The sequence below is a fragment of the Trichosurus vulpecula genome, chromosome 7 (genome assembly GCF_011100635.1).
Source record: "Trichosurus vulpecula isolate mTriVul1 chromosome 7, mTriVul1.pri, whole genome shotgun sequence".
Lineage (NCBI taxonomy): Eukaryota > Metazoa > Chordata > Mammalia > Diprotodontia > Phalangeridae > Trichosurus > Trichosurus vulpecula.
The window spans coordinates 259,239,052-259,255,299 of record NC_050579.1 but is presented as its reverse complement, the minus strand read 5'-3'; the positions used below and the strand labels follow the sequence as shown (position 1 = coordinate 259,255,299).

The window sequence follows — 16,248 nt, the reverse complement described above, 5'->3', positions numbered from 1 at the left end:
CTTATGATAACAGACAAGCAAGTATTTCTTGGGACAGAGATGTATTCATTTTGATAGGGCCTCCAGGGATCTGTGCTTAGTTTGTAACTTAAAATTCTGTGAATGTTCTAGAAGAAGGAGTGCACAGGAAATCTCCAAGTTTGGAAATGACATTAAAATCTTCCATGCAGTGAAGGGCAGCTCTGAAAACAATATGTAATATTTATTATATAGGTTTTCTTGAAATGGAAATTTATTGTTTTATACTGAATCATCTCCTATGGTCTGCTGTGTACATGGCAGTGTTTTCTTTTCTCATTTTGTATTTAAGTTTAAAATTTTTTAAAATTATATAAGAAATAAAGTGTGGTACATTAATATCATAGAAATTTGTGATGAAATTAAGATTAAAATATATAAGGAATGTAAATGTAGAGCACCTTTATGAAGTAATGCAAAACAAAGGGCCAGGAGATCTTTCCTTCTGATTTGCAGCTGAAACCTCTTCTGTGTGTTGTCTCCTCCATTAGAAAATAAGCTCCTTGAGAAACAAGGACTCTTTCTGTTCTAGTTATCCCCAGTGCCTAGCTCATAGCAAGTACTTAAAAATGATTTTTTTCACTCATAACTAGGTTCAAAACTATGGTAGATAAATAATATATATGTGGATACTTTAGGGACACAGACAACAGTGAAGACAACTACACTTTCCTACAAAACATCCTTTGGTCCTTTAGTCAGAAATAGGAGTTTACTAGATGGACCATTTGTCTAATTTAATATTTCATTTCTTGTGTTCTAAAGTTGATTTACTTTAACACATTAAAAGTATATGGGAGGCAGCTAGGTGGCACATTGGTTAGAGTGGTGCAGTGGATATAACCCGAGTTAAAAACCAGCCTTAGACACTTACAAGCTGTGTGACACTGGGCAAGTCACTTAACCCTGATATGCCTCCCTATCCCCGCAAACTATATGGGACTGGGCATGGTGATGTACTCCTATAATCCTGATAGTGGGGAGGCTAAGGCTGGTGAGCTCTGGAGATCTGAGCTGTAAGAGGCCTAATGCCAATTAGGTGTCCCCACCAAGTCTAGCACCAATAGGGTGAATTCCTTGGAGCATGGGACCAACAGGCCACCTAAGCAGAAGTGGTGTGACCCAAATCAGAAATGGAGCAGGTCAAAGTTTCCAAGGTGATCAGCAGTAGGATAGGGTCTATGAGTGACCTTCTAGTCTAGCCTAGGCAAGACAGGGTGACCCAATCTCCTAAAAAAGTACATAGGACTCACACAAGGAGAAACAAGTACATAATTTGGTTAGAGGTTTCATACAGAAATTTCTAATTTACAAATGGCAACCCCTATCTAGTGACTTACTTCCCCACAGGCACAGAAGGAGGCACTCTCTTCTTTCCTTGATACCTTCCTGAGGCAGTGGTAATGCTTGGGATTCCCTTCAAGTTCCTCTTTTTCCCTCTCATTCACTAAATGCCCACATTCCTCAAAAGTCACCCTCCCAAGACCTGGACCCTGCTATAGATCCCTAACTACTGTGGCTGGTAGACAAAGTGGAAGTAGAAAGAATGCCTAGGGGGAGTAGGAGCCTGAGTTGCAACTCTTTCTGATTTCTTCTTGGACTGGACGTTTGAGTTCATCGATGGGGAACTACTGACAGAAGATTTCCTCTATTAATGCAGACTGGCACCTTCTCTACAACTTAGTCTTAGATAATTCCCTAGGGGCACTGAGAGGTTAAGTGCCTGGTGACACACAGTTTGTATGTGGCAGAGGAGAAACTTTAACCCGGATGTTACTGACTTATCAGTATGGTGATTAGATTGTATAACACTACTAGTCCAGTTCAGATTTATTGACGGATGAGCTTTTATGTGCGGCAGTGGGATTACAATGACCCTTAAAGTTTCCACTGGCAAACTCTTTCCCACTTCCAAATATTAAGAATTAACTTTTAGGACATAACCTCATGCTTATTAAGTGTGAGTACTTTATCCATTGATGAAGATTGCAATCTTTCCATGTCATAAGCTGCTGGGGCTAAACAATCCGTCATCCTAGCGTCAACCTGGTGATAAGCTTCTCTGTATTTAGCTAAATTGATCTTCAGATGACAGACAGCTAAATCAATGGTGTCAGGTTCAAACTGAAAGGGAGGCCACTAAAGTATACATAAAGATCCCTGCAGCTACATATTTATTTGAAAACTACATATTATTAACATTATATATGTTGTACTGTACATTTATTTTGTTAAATATTTCCCAGTTACATTTTAATCTGTTTCAGGCCCCCTCTGGAGTGATGCTGGCAGCATGGAGGCCTCATGTTTGATGCTTCTGAGCTAATCGGCATTTAGTTAAAAATCTTCATTTGATAAGTCAGCTGTTGTATTCAGACATTAACAGCTAATTGCTCAATATAAAATTATCGATAAAACCAGAAATAAAGTAACTAAAGTTCTATAGCTTCCACTTCGGAACTGTTTAACAGAATCTCAGAGTTAGAAAGACTTTAGAGGCTATCTAGTCAAATGCCCCCCTGCCCCCAAATCTCCCATGAGGAATCCAGTCTTTGAAGACAGACTGTTAAGGGAGCTGCGAATTGGCCTAATCATTCTGGAAAGCAATTTGGAATTATGTGAAGAATGTGATTAAAATGTCCTTACCTTCTGACCCGGAGATTGTACTACTGGGCATATACCCCAGGAAGTAAAGGAATTTTTTTTAAAGACCTCATACACTCCAAAATATTGCTAGCAGCACTTTTTCGTAGCAGCAAAAAAACATGAAACAGAACAGCTGCCCATTGACTGGGGGATGGCTAATCACAGGTGGAAGGTGTATGCCGCAGAATATTACTATACTGTAATGAACGCAGAGGAGCGTGAGAATTCATACGAACCGATGCACAGTAATCAGAATCAGGAAAACAATACAGTCGCCACAACAGAAATCGAACGCAGTGATATCAGATCCAGCTCGGCTTCAAACAGGGGCGTGGTCTGAGGTGATGTTTTTGGGGAACTGTTTTTTATTCTTGTGGAAGGCAAGGAAGAAGGATATATTGGGGAAATGTAATTTATGTAAAAACAAAATATACTGATAAATTTTATTTTAAAAAAAGATGGCTGAATATAGTATTGAAACGAGGTCACACTGTCGAATACGGGCAATACGTTGATTTGTTTACATAACTGCTTTGTTACAAGGGAGAGCGCTCTGAGCAGGGATGAGGCAAGGGGCAGACACTGGGCAGGGACTTGTAATTACTTAGAAAGGGCTGTGATAAAACATCTTTTAAAAAATCATCCCTTCTTCCCACCTGCTGTCCGGGTTCATCCAGTTCTCTTTCCAAGTCCTCCAGCACAGTCACGGCCTCCTCTCCGTTCTCTGGATGACGCTGTCGCACCCAGGTCCGGAGCTCCTCGGGCAAGATGGCCAGAAACTGCTCCAGCACCAGCAGTTCCAGGATTTGCTCCTTGGTGTGGATCTCTGGCCGCAGCCACTGGTGGCAAAGCTGCTGAAGGCGGCTCAGGGCCTCTCGGGGCCCGGGGGTCTCTCGGTAGCTAAACTGTCTGAACCGCTGTCTGAAGACATCGCTGGTGCGAGAGAAGGAGTCTTGGGGTGTGGACGCCTGCCGGGCCCAGGCGCGGGCTTCTTCCACCTTCACTTTTGGAATTCTCTCCTGGTCCTCTGGGAGGCGGGGGCCCAGGACTTGGAGCCTCGTGGACGCCTCGGTCATCCTGGGCCGGGTAACGGGGGAAGGCTCTCTTTCGGACCGGGACTTCCCTCCAGATTTCTTTTTTCTTCAGGCAAAGCCCTGACATACGAAAAATCATTGTTACCACAGAGGAATAGCAGCAAACTTTGCAAACAACTCAATGAAAGAGAAGCAAGGCTGCAAGAGGAGGGCGGGGAATAGGGGCCACCGGGCTTCCCGAATGGGAGGCTCACCCCGAAACAGCTGGAGCAGATGGGGAAGGGGAAGGCTGGCTGTGATATCTTTTCTCAAGGGTCTCTCCCCCTGTCTGTCTCTGTCTTGCTTCCCCTGGGGTCTGTAACTTTCTCCCAAGGTCTTCTCCCCCACCTTCTCCCTCAGTCGTGAGGTCTCTGCCTCTCCCCCATCTCCCCCCCCCCCACTATATCTCGTTGTTATTGGGGCTCTCTCTCCCCTCCCACTCAGTCTCTCTGTCACTCTTCTCTCTCTCTCCCCCCGCCCCTTCTTCCCCGGGGTCTCTCCCTTCCCTGGTCTCTCTTCCCCGAGATCTTGGTCCCTTCCGTCCCCGTCCCCCCGCCCAGTCTCTATGTCTCTCCAGGATACGGCTCTCGGTCTCCCCCCTTTCGCCCCACCCCCAGTCTCTCACCCTTCCCCCTTTCCCCCTGGGCACTGTGTCCCCCCTCCCCCCAGAGTTCTGCCTCGCTCTGGCCCAGGGGCGGGGGCCGCTCGGCGCCTGCAGAGCCTAGGCTGGGGAGGGGGAGGGGCGGAGAGGACGGGGGCTCCTCCGCGCGCTCGGGGCCGCAGCTGCTTAGTACCCCCTCCCCACTGCAGCTCCTGCCCCAAACAGACCAGTCAGGTGTCAGAGTGCCCCTGGAGGGCGGGGCGGGGACGGAGAGCGAGCCTCTCGGACACAACACCCACCCACAGCAAGGGCTGCAGCGGCGGCCGCCACACTCCCTCTGTTTCCAGCACCGTAGAGCCAGCAGCTTTCATTTCCGGGTCCCATCTAGGAACACCGGAGGCTTCCCCTTCTCGATGGTTTAAGAGTCGTTAGGTTTTCTCTCCCTCATCTGTCATTTTTGCTCAATCTACCCCTGTCCGCCTCCCCACCACAGGCAACCAGCCTTAGCCTCCCTTTGATCTTGTCCCTTCGGAGTACGTTATCCGTTGGTTAACGTCGTTATTTATATAACAGCGCCTGGCAAATCAGCAAGTCAACAGACATTTATTGAGCACCTACTATATACCAGGCATCATGTTAAGTACAGGTTATACAAACAAAACCAAAATTAGTCCCCGCTCTCTGGGAGCTCATAGTCTAAAGGCGGAGACAGCGTGCGAACCATCCACGTGCAAACAATGGATAGGATCCTGTGGAGATAATCTCAGCAGGAAGGCGCTGAGATTAAAAGGACTGGGAAAGTCCTAGGGAAGGTGGGACTCTACCTGAGAGTAGAAGGAAGCCAAGGAGACCAGGGGCGGAGAAGGGCGGGGAGAGAGTTCCAGGCTTCGAGGACAGCCGGTGAAATTGCACTGTCGGTGGGTGGGTGGGTGGGTGCTGTAGGGTGTAAGAAGACTGGAAAGGCAGGAAGAGACTAGATTCTGAGGGGCTTTGGATGCCAAACAGAATTTTAAATTTGATCCTGGAAATGTTAAGAACTACAGGGCGTTTATTGGGGGCGGGGGCCGTCGGGAGTGGGTTGACACGGACGATCAATTTGAGTTGCAAAATCTTCTGAATTCTTAAAAACTTACACGGTCCTCACAGTCCTTCTCTGACCAAGAGTGGAGAGGCGACTGAGACTGAAACAGTGACCCAGATCAAGGCTCCTTCCCCCAGGTGATTCCTTCTCAGCGATTTGGATGGAAGGCTTCCATCCTAACCTGCCAGACACTTGAATCCCTAGGTACTGAGCTGATATGCTAGTGATGATCCAGAGAATGTGACCAAATTTCCTCAATTAATCTGAATAGACTTCTTATATTCACTCTAGTTAATCCAGTGGTTTGCAAAGATATCTCAATTGAACAAGAACTTATTCACATTTAGTCTAAAACCTATGATTGATTCAGTAAAGACTTTTTTTCTCCCACCTGGTTAAAGTTATCTAGCTAGCATCTAGTCACCTACTTTAAATGGGGTGGGGTTTTAGATAATCTTCCTCCAGCTTATGACAGCAGACAATGGCTGCTTCTAAAACTGGTTTTTAGAAAACTATTATTTTAAGAATTTTTCTCAGTGTGTGGGTGCCTATGTATAAAAATCCAGAAGGCCCTTTGAATCTGCTCCAGTTCTGTTCATTTGAATGCTAGCAATGATATTAGGAAATGAATAAGAACAGAACCCATCAAGGGAAGATTTAAAGCATTAGGTTTGTTTTTTTTTTTAATTTGTTTTATTTTTAATTTATTTTTAGTTTTCAACATTCATTTTCACAAGATTTTGAGTTACAAATTTTCTCCCCTTCTCTACCCTCCCCCACCCCAAGATGGCATATATTCTGATTGCCCCTTTCGCAAGTCAGTCCTCCCTTTTATCACCCCACTCCCCCCCAATCCCCTTTCCCCTTACTTTCTTTTAGGACAAGATAGATTTCTATACCCCATTGCCTATATATCTTGTTTCCCAGTTGCATGTAAAAACAATGTTTTCTAACATTTAGTTTTAGAACTTTGAGTTCCAAATTCTCTCCCTTCTTCCCCCCCCTCCACCTTGAGAAGTCAAGTAATTCAATATAGGTTATACATGTATCACTAGGCAAAACACTTCCATAATAGTCATGCTGTGAAAGACTAACTATATTTCCCTCTATCCTATCCTGTCCCCCTTTATTCAGTTTTCTCCTTTGACCCTATCCCTTTTCAAAAGTGTTTGCTTTTGACTACCTCCTCACCAAATCTGCCCTCCCTTCTAGCATTCCCTCCCCCATTCCCTTCCTCCCTACTTTCCTGTAGGGTGAGATACCCAACTGAGTGTATATGTTACTCCTTCCTTAAGCCAATCTGATGAGAGCAAGATTCATTCATTCCCTTTCACCTCCCCCCTCTTCCCTTCCATTATAACAGCTTTTTCTTGCCACTTTTTATGTGACATAATTTACCCCATTCTATATCCCCCTTTCTCCTCCCAATATATTCCTCTCACCCTAAATTTTGTTTTTTTAGACATCATCCCTTCATATTCAACTCACTCTGTGCCCTAGGTATGTGTATATATGTGTGTGTGTGTGCGTGTGTGTATGTATGTATGTATGTATATTCCCTTCAACTACCCTAACACTGAGACAGGTCTCATGAGTTACATATATCATCTTTCCATGTAGGAATGTAAACAGTTGAACTTTAGTAAGTCCCTTATGATTTTTCTTTCCTGTTTACTTTTTCATGCTTCTCTTGATTCTTGTATTTGAAAGTCAAATTTTCTATTCAGCTCTGGTCTTTTCATCAAGAATGCTTGAAAGTCCTCTATTTTATTGAAAATCTATATTTGGTCCTAAAGTAGTATATACTCTGTTTTACTGGGTAAGTGATTCTTGGTTTTAATCCTAGCTCCTTTGACTTCCAGAATACTATATTCTAAGCCCTCTGGTCCCTTAATGTAGAAGCTGCTAGATCTTATGTTATCCTGATTGTGTTTCCACAATACTTGAATTGTTTCTTTCTGGCTGCTTGCAATATTTTCTTCTTGACCTGGGAACTCTGGAATTTGGCTACAATATTCCTAGGAGTTTTCTTTTGGGGATCTTTTTCAAGAGGCGATTGGTGGATTCTTTCCATTTCTATTTTGCCTTCTGGTTCTAGAATATCAGGGCAGTTTACAACAGACGGTTCTACATAATTTTGAGTTCCAGATTTTCTCCCCTCCCTCCCCAAGATGGCATGGAATCTCATATAACTATCACGAATAACTTCGCATTGAATTAATTTATATACTAGTCAAGTTGTGGAGAAGAATTATGACCAATGGAATGAATCATGAGAAAGAAGAGATGGAACCAAAAAAAAACCCCCAGAAACAAAAACAAAAGAGAAGAGAAAAAGGTGAGCATGAAGTGTGCCTCAATCTGCAATCAAACTTCATAGTTCTTTCTCAGGATGTAGATAGCATTCTCCATCATGGGTCCTTTGGAGTTGTCCTTGCACCTTGTGTTGCTGAGAATAGCGAAGTCTGTCAGGGTTGGTCCTCACGGAATCCATATATCTGTGGTTGTGTACAATGTTCTCCTGGCTCTGCTCCGCTCACTCAGCATTATGTCGTGTAGGTTTTTCCAGGTTGTTATGAAGTCCATATCATCCCCATTTCTTATGGCACAATACTATTCCATTACCTTCATATACCACAGCTTGTTCAGCCATTCCCCAATTGATGGGCATCCCTTTGATTTCCAATTCTTCGCTACCACAAAAAGAGCTGCTATAAATATTTTTGTACATATGGGTCCTTTTCCCACTTGTGTGATTTCTTTGGGATACAACCCTAGAAGTGGTATTGCTGGGTCAAAGGGTATGAACATTCCTGTGGCTCTTTGGGCGTAGTTCCAAATTACTCTCCAAAATGACTGGATCATCTCACAACTCCACCAGCAATGTAACAATGTTCCAATTTTCCCACATCCTCTCCAGCATTTATCATTTTCCTGGTTTGTTATTTTAGCCAATCTGACAGGAGAGATGTGGTATCTAATAGTTGTTTTGATTTGCATTTCTCCAATCAGTAGTGATTTAGAGTATTTTTTCATATGCCTATAGATATCTTTAATTTCTTCCTCTGAAAACTGCCTGTTCATATCCTTTGACCATTTCTCAATTGGGGAATGACTTGTATTCCTATATATTTGGCTCAGTTCCCTGTATATTTTAGAAATGAGGCCTTTATCAGAGATACTAGTTGTAAAGATTTTCTCCCAATTTTCTGCTTCCCTCCTAATTTTTGTTACATTGGCTTTTTTTGTACAAAAACCTTTCAATTTAACATAATCAAAATTATCCATTTTGCATTTTGTAATGCTCTCTATCTCTTGTTGGGTCATGAATTCTTTTCTTTTCCATAAATCTGATAAGTAAACTATTCCTTGCTCTCCCAAATTACTTATAGTATCAGCCTTTACTCCTAAATCATGAACCCATTTTGACTTTATTTTGGTATATGGTGTAAGATATTTATCTATGCCCAGTTTCTGCCCTACCATTTTCCAATTTTCCCAACAGTTTTTGTGAAATAGTGAATTATTAGCCCAGAAGCTGGTCTCTTTGGGTTTATCAAAGAGTAGATTGCTATAGTTGTTGACTTCTCCATCTTGTATTCCTATCCTATTCCACTGGTCCACACCTCTGTTTCTTAGCCAGTACCAGGTAGTTTTGATGACTGCTGCTCTGTAGTACAGTTTAATATCTGGTATGGCTAGGCCACCTTCTCTAGCATTTCTTTTCATTAATACCCTAGATATTCTAGACCTCTTGTTTTTCCAGATGAATTTTGTTATAATTTTGTCAAGCTCAGTAAAATATTTTTTTGGTAGTTCAATTGGTGTGGCACTGAGTAGATAGATTAATTTAGGTAAAATTGTCATTTTTATTATATTAGCTCGGCCTAACCATGAGCAACTGATATTTTTCCATTTATTTAGATCTGACTTTATTCGCGTGAAAAGTGTTTCATAGTTACGTTCATATAGGCCCTGGGTTTGTCTTGGCAAATAGACTGCCAAATATTTTATAGTGTCTACAATAACTTTGAATGGAATTTCTCTTTCTATCTCTTGCTGTTGGGCTTTGTCAGTAATGCATAGGAATGCTGAGGATTTATGTGGGTTTATTTTATATCCTGCAACTTTGCTAAAGTTTATTATTTCAAGTAGTTTTTTACTTGATTCTCTAGGATTCTCTAAATAAATCATCATATCATCTGCAAAAAGTGATAATTTAGTTTCTTCTTTTCCTATTCTAATTCCTTCAATTTCTTTTTTTTCTCTTATTGCTACAGCTAACGTTTCTGGTACCAAATTGAATAGTAGGGGTGATAATGGACATCCTTGTTTCACCCCTGATCTTATTGGGAATGCATCAAGCTTATCCCCATTACAAATAATGCTTGTTGATGGTTTTAGGTAGATGCTATTTATAATTTTAAGGAAGGTTCCATTTATTCCTATGCTTTCTAGTGTTTTTAATAGGAATGGGTGTTGTATTTTGTCAAAGGCTTTTTCTGCATCTATTGAGATGATCATATGGTTTCTGCTAGTTTTGTTGTTGATATGGTCAATTATGCTAATAGTTTTCCTAATATTGAACCAGCCTTGCATTCCTGGAATAAATCCTACCTGGTCATAGTGTATTATTCTCGTGATGAGTTGCTGCAATATTTTTGCTAATATTTTATTTAAAATTTTTGCATCAATATTCATTAGAGAAATTGGTCTATAATTTTCTTTCTCTGTTTTGACTCTACCTGGTTTGGGTATTAGTACCATATTTGTGTCATAAAAAGAATTTGGTAGGACTCCTTCTTCACCTATTTTCCCAAATAGTCTACGAAGTATTGGAATTAGTTGTTCTTTAAATGTTTGATAGAATTCACATGTAAAACCATTTGGCCCTGGAGATTTTTTCCTAGGGAGTTCATTGATGGCATGCTCAATTTCTTTTTCTGAGATGGGGTTATTTAGAAATTTTACTTCCTTTTCTGTTAACCTGGGCAATTTATGTTTTTGTAGATATTCATCCATATCTCTGAGGTTGTCAAATTTATGGGCATACAATTGGGCAAAATAATTCCTAATTATTGTTTTGATTTCCTCTTCCTGATCATGGCTTTCAGGTAGTCCAATAATTTTTTAAATTATCTCTCCTGGTTCTATTTTCTAGGTCAGTGGTTTTTCCAATGAGATATTTCACATTGTCTTCTATTTTTTCATTCTTTTGGTTCTGTTTTATAAGTTCTTGATTTCTCATAAAGTCACTAGCTTCCACTTGCTTCATTCTATTTTCTTCAGTGATCTTTTGGACCTCCTTTTCCATTTGGCTAATTCTGTTTTTTAAGGCATTCTTCTCCTCATTGGCTTTTTGGAGCTCTTTTGCCATTTGGGTTAGTCTATTTTTTAATGTGTTATTTTCTTCAGTATTTTTTGGGTTTCCTTTAGCAAGCTGATGACTCCTTTTTCATGATTTTCTTGCATCACTCTGGTTTCTCTTCCCAATTTTTCCTCTACTTCTCTTACTTGATTTTCAAAATGCTTTTTGAGCCCTTCCACAGCCTGAGACCAATTCATGTATTTCTTGGAGGCTTTTGATGATCTTTGACTTTGTTGACTTCTGGCTGTATGTTTTGATCTTCTTTGTCACCAAAAAAATTCTATAGTCTGAGTCCTTTTACATTGCCTGATCATTTTCCCAGCCAATTACTTGACTTTTGAACTCTTTGTCAGGGTTTGACTGCTTACAGAGTGGAGAGTGCTCTGTCCCAAGCTTCAGGGGTTTTGTGCTGCTGTTTTCTGTACTGCTGTACTTCTATTCTGAGGTGGTATGATACTCCTCTCCTGGCCTGTGCTCTGGTCTGTGAGTGTAAGCACTCCTTTCTGCCATGTAACTACCAGGAGGACTCCCTCTCCACAGCCACCAAGAGCTCTGCCATACCAGGGCTCCTCCTCCCCCAAGGACCGCCAGCCAACACTGCAACCCAGATACAAGCAGGGCAAAGCAAGAAGACCCTGCCTCAGTGACAGCAAAGAGATCCCTGCACTACCACTGATCAGCCACTTGATCCCCCCCCACAGTCTGTGGGCCCTGAGCTCCAGAAGCAGCCACCACTGCTGCTGCAGCCACCTCTGCTGCCCTCTCACGCAGATCCAAGAGTTTTCCCACTGACCTCTGCTACATTGTCTTTGGCCTTTGTGGGTTGAGAAGTCTGGAAACCACCACAGCTGCCAGTGATTGAGTGCCCAGTCTGCTCCATCCTGGTCTGTCCTGGCGCAGCCCACACTGGGCTGGGCTCTGCTCCCAGTATTGTGTGATAGACCCTTCCTTGCGACCATCCAGGCCATCTTGGGCTGGAAACTTGTTCCACTCAGTCATTTCGTGGGTTCTGTAGCTCTAGAATTTGTTTAAAGTCTTTTTTTACCAGTGTTTGGAGGGATTTGGGGTAGAGCTCAAGCTAGTCCCTGTTTTCACGCCGTCATCTTGGGTCTGCCCCCCCCCCCAAGTATTAGGTTTTTTCCCCATATACAATCCAAGTTAATACTGTAAGAGTGAAATTTCTGGCTGGGGTATCATGGGGCTAAGTATTAAGAGGGGCACATTTAAGAAAGGGAATGATCCTCACATTAGAGGACAGAGTACAGCGAGATACAGCTTTCCTTTCTTTAAGAGCAGGGTGGCCAATCTCTGTCTCCAAACTCCTGATTTCCATCCTGGCAGGGTTCAAAGTCTTGGAGCAGGATGAGACACTAGAGATATCTGTTCATACCTTTCTGTGAGCCACATCTAGACAGATCCATACTGACACATGTAACCTATGTGAGCAACAAAATACAAAGAGGAGAGGTTACTAAGTGATAGTGGGAGTAAGAGACTATGGAAGTAGCAACGGAAAGCAAGGAGGATTTTGACTCCACTGACACGATCAATGAGTCAGGGAGTATGGATGACAGTATACCCAGTATTGGGAAAACATAGCCATGGATATAGTGTCATCAAGAGGGACCCAGGGTTTGGTGAGAGCAAGAAGGAAGGAGTGGGAAAGGAAAAGGTTTAACCAAGGGAAAGCAAGTTTAACAATTGAGCAGGCATCCTAGAAAGCATAGTGGAAAGGAAGAAAGATCTGAAGTGGGACATCTGATGAGCCATGTGATTTTGGGCAAATCAGTGAACATCTCTGGGCATCCATTTCCTAATCTATAAAATAAGGCTTGGATCTAGTCAGACACTAGGCAGGTAGAGTTTTGCCTTTTACCATATGTGGAATGCTGGCTGTTTGTTGGTGACACTGGCATGGGTTCCAAAAGTCAGGTTGTTCCCTGGGTTTCATTGAGTTCCTGAAAGTCCAGCCCTTTTCCTGTTTCAGGAAAGAAAGAGAAGCTGGGGTCTTTCTTCGCTTGTATCTAAGTGTCACTTTTTAATGATCAGAGTAGAAAGACTCAATCAGGCAGAGATCTGGGGTCTAGAAGAGATTGGTAAACTGAGGGAACTTTAGCAGGGTTGGGTTAGAGGATGGGTTGAGTTGATTGGTGGGCAAACAGAAGTATTTTTCATCATGGGGGAAACTGCAAGGTCAGAAAGAGGTAGAATTTAGTGTTCATACATTATGAGGTTTCCATGCTGTCTCTTGCTGGCTTATGTCAAGACCTCTATGCCAAGACCACCCCTCTCTTTTTACGATTAGGAGACACCCTGTTTTCCATAGCTAAGCAATCTGTGCCCTGAGCTTGGCATAACAACAGTCCTTTGTACTTCCCCTCTGAATGAATCCAGCCACAGCAAAATCCCAGAATTGTTTCACACCAGCACCAGGTGGTCTCTGAGCTTGGACAAGCCCCTGTAGTACCTGTGTTCTCGTCATTCCTGCTACGAATCAACTTTTCTCATCACCCCTCATTGTCAGGGCTATAGCTCACTAGTATATGTATTGAGATTTGACCACACTAAAGCAGGTCTTTTACTAGAGGGGGCCCTGGCATGTATCCAGTTTCCCTCCTCCAACAAAATAAAGAAAGCTTTTTGCTTATAACTACTGTTAGCTCTTTGGTTTTATTTGGTTTTGTTGTATTTAATTTTTAAGAGTTAACAGGGGTTTCGGTAACCTGTGTGAACACTCTGGATTTTTTTTAGAATTGACAGCAGTTGCAGAGCTGCTGTAGCTCTTGGTCATTTGTTATCAGGGTTAACAGCTACATGTGATTTAATTTCTTATTTCAAAATACCTTTTGGAAGGGCATTGACAAACTGGAGGGCAACCAGAGGGTAGCCAGGATGGTGAGAGATCTTGAGATTACTGCATATGAGGATCTTTCTATTTAGGATTTTTAGCCTGGTTAAAAGTTAGTGGATTCACAATAGTGGTCTTCAAGCATTTGTACAAATTATCATGTGAAGGAAGGATTAGATATTTTCTGTTTCGCCTAAGAGGCCAGAACTAGAAGCAATGAGCGGAACCTGAAGAGGCGGACTTAAGCCCAATATAAGAAAAAAAAGCCCACTAACAATTAGAAAAGTTCAAAAAAGGAAAGGGCTACCTTGGTAGGTGATGGATTCCCTTTCACTAGAGTTGGTTGGTCAACTATATTAAAAACCTACTATATACCAGGCACTGTGCTAAGCATTAAGGATACAAAGAAAGGCAAAAAACAGTCCCTGCTCTCAAGGAATTCACAGTCAAATCAGGGTGACAACATGAAAACAACTTTTTGCAGAAGGTGGTCTTTTAGCTGGACTTGAAAGAAGCCAGGAATCTAGGAGGCACAGATGAGAAGGGAAAGAATTATAGGCATGGGGAAGCATTTGAAGTTGGTAAATAGAGTATCTTATTGAGGAACAGCAAGGAGGCCAGTGTTTCTGGATCGTTGAGTACATGGAAGAGAGTAAGGTATAAGAAGACTGGAAAGATAGGAAGAGGCCTGGTTACAATGGTCTTTAAAAGCCAAACAAAGATTTTATATTTGGATTGATGGAAGGGGGTGTGTAACATGGTCATACCTGAGTTTTAGGAAGATCAATTTGACAGATGAGTTGGCTGATGGGTTGAAATGAAGAGAGAATTGAGGCAGGAAGATCAACCAGCAGACTGTTCCAACAACCCAGGTGAGAGGTGATAAGGACCTGCAACAGGGTGCTGTCAGAAGAGAAGTTATGAAGGTAGAAATGAGATGCGGGCTAGGAGTGCTAGAAACCCCGAAATGCAAAGGTATGGGGAGGGGCCCTGCCTCAAAAGAATTCGACCACTCAAGCCTTTTTTCAGTCCAAGTAGTGAGTTTATTGTGACACTGGTTGGGTGGGCAAGATTCCTAGTGAATCTTTGGTATTTGTGACACCAATACCAGATTCAAAAAATCCGTGCAATTTAATGGGAGTAAGATTGGTATTTTTATATAGAAAGACTGTGAGAAGATCTGGATGGGATCAAGGAGTGGCAAGTAGCCTGGGGTGGGGCCAGGTGCAGACTATGAGGGTCACCATGAAAGGGCAGTTAAAAGGATTATACTGGGGTGGGCCAGATGCCTCAGGAGAATGCCAGAGATCTGGGCTGCTGAAATGTATGGGGAAGTTTAAGGGCTTTTCAGGGGTCCATCAGCTCGACAACTGATTGGATGTGGGGTATAAGAGTAAATTGAGGATGACACCTAGATTGTGAGCGTGAGTGACTAAAAGGTTGGGGATACTATGGATATTGATGGGGAAGTTAGGAAGAGGGAAAAGTTTTGGGGGAAAGATAATTCAGTTTTGGACACCTTGAGTTTAAGATATCTATGGGAAATCAGTTTGAGATATCTAACATGCATTTGTGAATGTGAGCCTGGAGGTCAAGAGAGAGGTTTTCAAAGTCATCTGCCTAGATATGATAATGGAAGCCTGAGGAGTGGTCAGAAAGGTAGGAGAACCAAAAGAGACCATTGTCATGAAAACCTAGAGAAGAGAGTAACTAGGAGACAGCGACCCCACAAATTCAAATGCTACAGACAGGTCAAAAGGATTGCGAAAAGGCCATTAGAAATGGCAATTAGAGAATTTTGGCTGAATGATGTAGCCAGAATCCAAGTTGCAAAGAATTTTTAAGATAATGAGAGGAAAGGATTTGAGGTGCCTATTGTAGACACCTTCTCAAGGAGTTTAGCCATAAAAGGGAAGTGAGATTTAGGGCAATAATTAGCTGAGACATCGCAAGTGAGAGTGTTTTGCTGATGGGGGAAGACATGGGAATGTTTATAGGCAGTAGGGAAGCCATCAGTAGGGGAAGGGAGAAAGGTAGTATTTATATAGCACCTTCTATGGGCTAAGCACTTTTACAAATATCTCATTTAATTTTTTCAACAACCTTGAGAGATAGGCATTTTACAGAAGATGAAACTGAGGTAAACAGAGGTTAAGTGACTTGCCTAGGGTCGCAATACTAGTAAATGTCTGAGCTCACATTTGAACTCAGGACTTCCTGGCTCCAGACCCAGCTATCTATCCACTGTGCCACCAGAAAATTAGTGAGAGTAGGGATGATAGAGGGGGCAATCTTCTGGAGAAGATAGTATGAGATAGCAGAGATTACTTGTACATGTGGAGAGGTTATCCTTGTTAAGCAGAGAGGCCACCCCTTCATGTGAAATGGGTAAAGGAGGAGGTAGCAGAAGATATCTGAATGATGTAAGATGAGGAAGAGAAGAGGGAGCTGTCAGAAAATGGCCTCAATTTTTTCAGTAAAATATGAGGCATGATTCTCAGCTGAGAAGATAGGGAGAGGGAGGAGGTTTAAGGAAGGAAGAAAAAGTTTGGAAAAGCCACTGTGATAAGTGAGATAGTGAATCAATTACGGACCACCTTATTACTGTGAGGG

The 16,248-nt window shown here is 42.3% G+C and overlaps 1 protein-coding gene across 1 annotated transcript in view; it reads right to left on the bottom strand.

The window, feature by feature from the left end:
- Positions 1–4,685, bottom strand: part of LOC118857932 — a 77,735-nt gene extending 73,050 nt beyond the window's left edge. Inside the window, exons 1-2 of the mRNA XM_036768395.1 lie at positions 4,638–4,685; positions 3,321–3,818 (exon numbers count right to left, since the gene is read on the bottom strand). Of these exons, the coding sequence (XP_036624290.1) occupies positions 3,321–3,740 (420 nt within the window). The 5' untranslated portion in view covers positions 3,741–3,818; positions 4,638–4,685. The remainder of the gene's footprint in view (positions 1–3,320; positions 3,819–4,637) is intronic.
- Between the last annotated feature and the right edge of the window lie 11,563 nt (positions 4,686–16,248).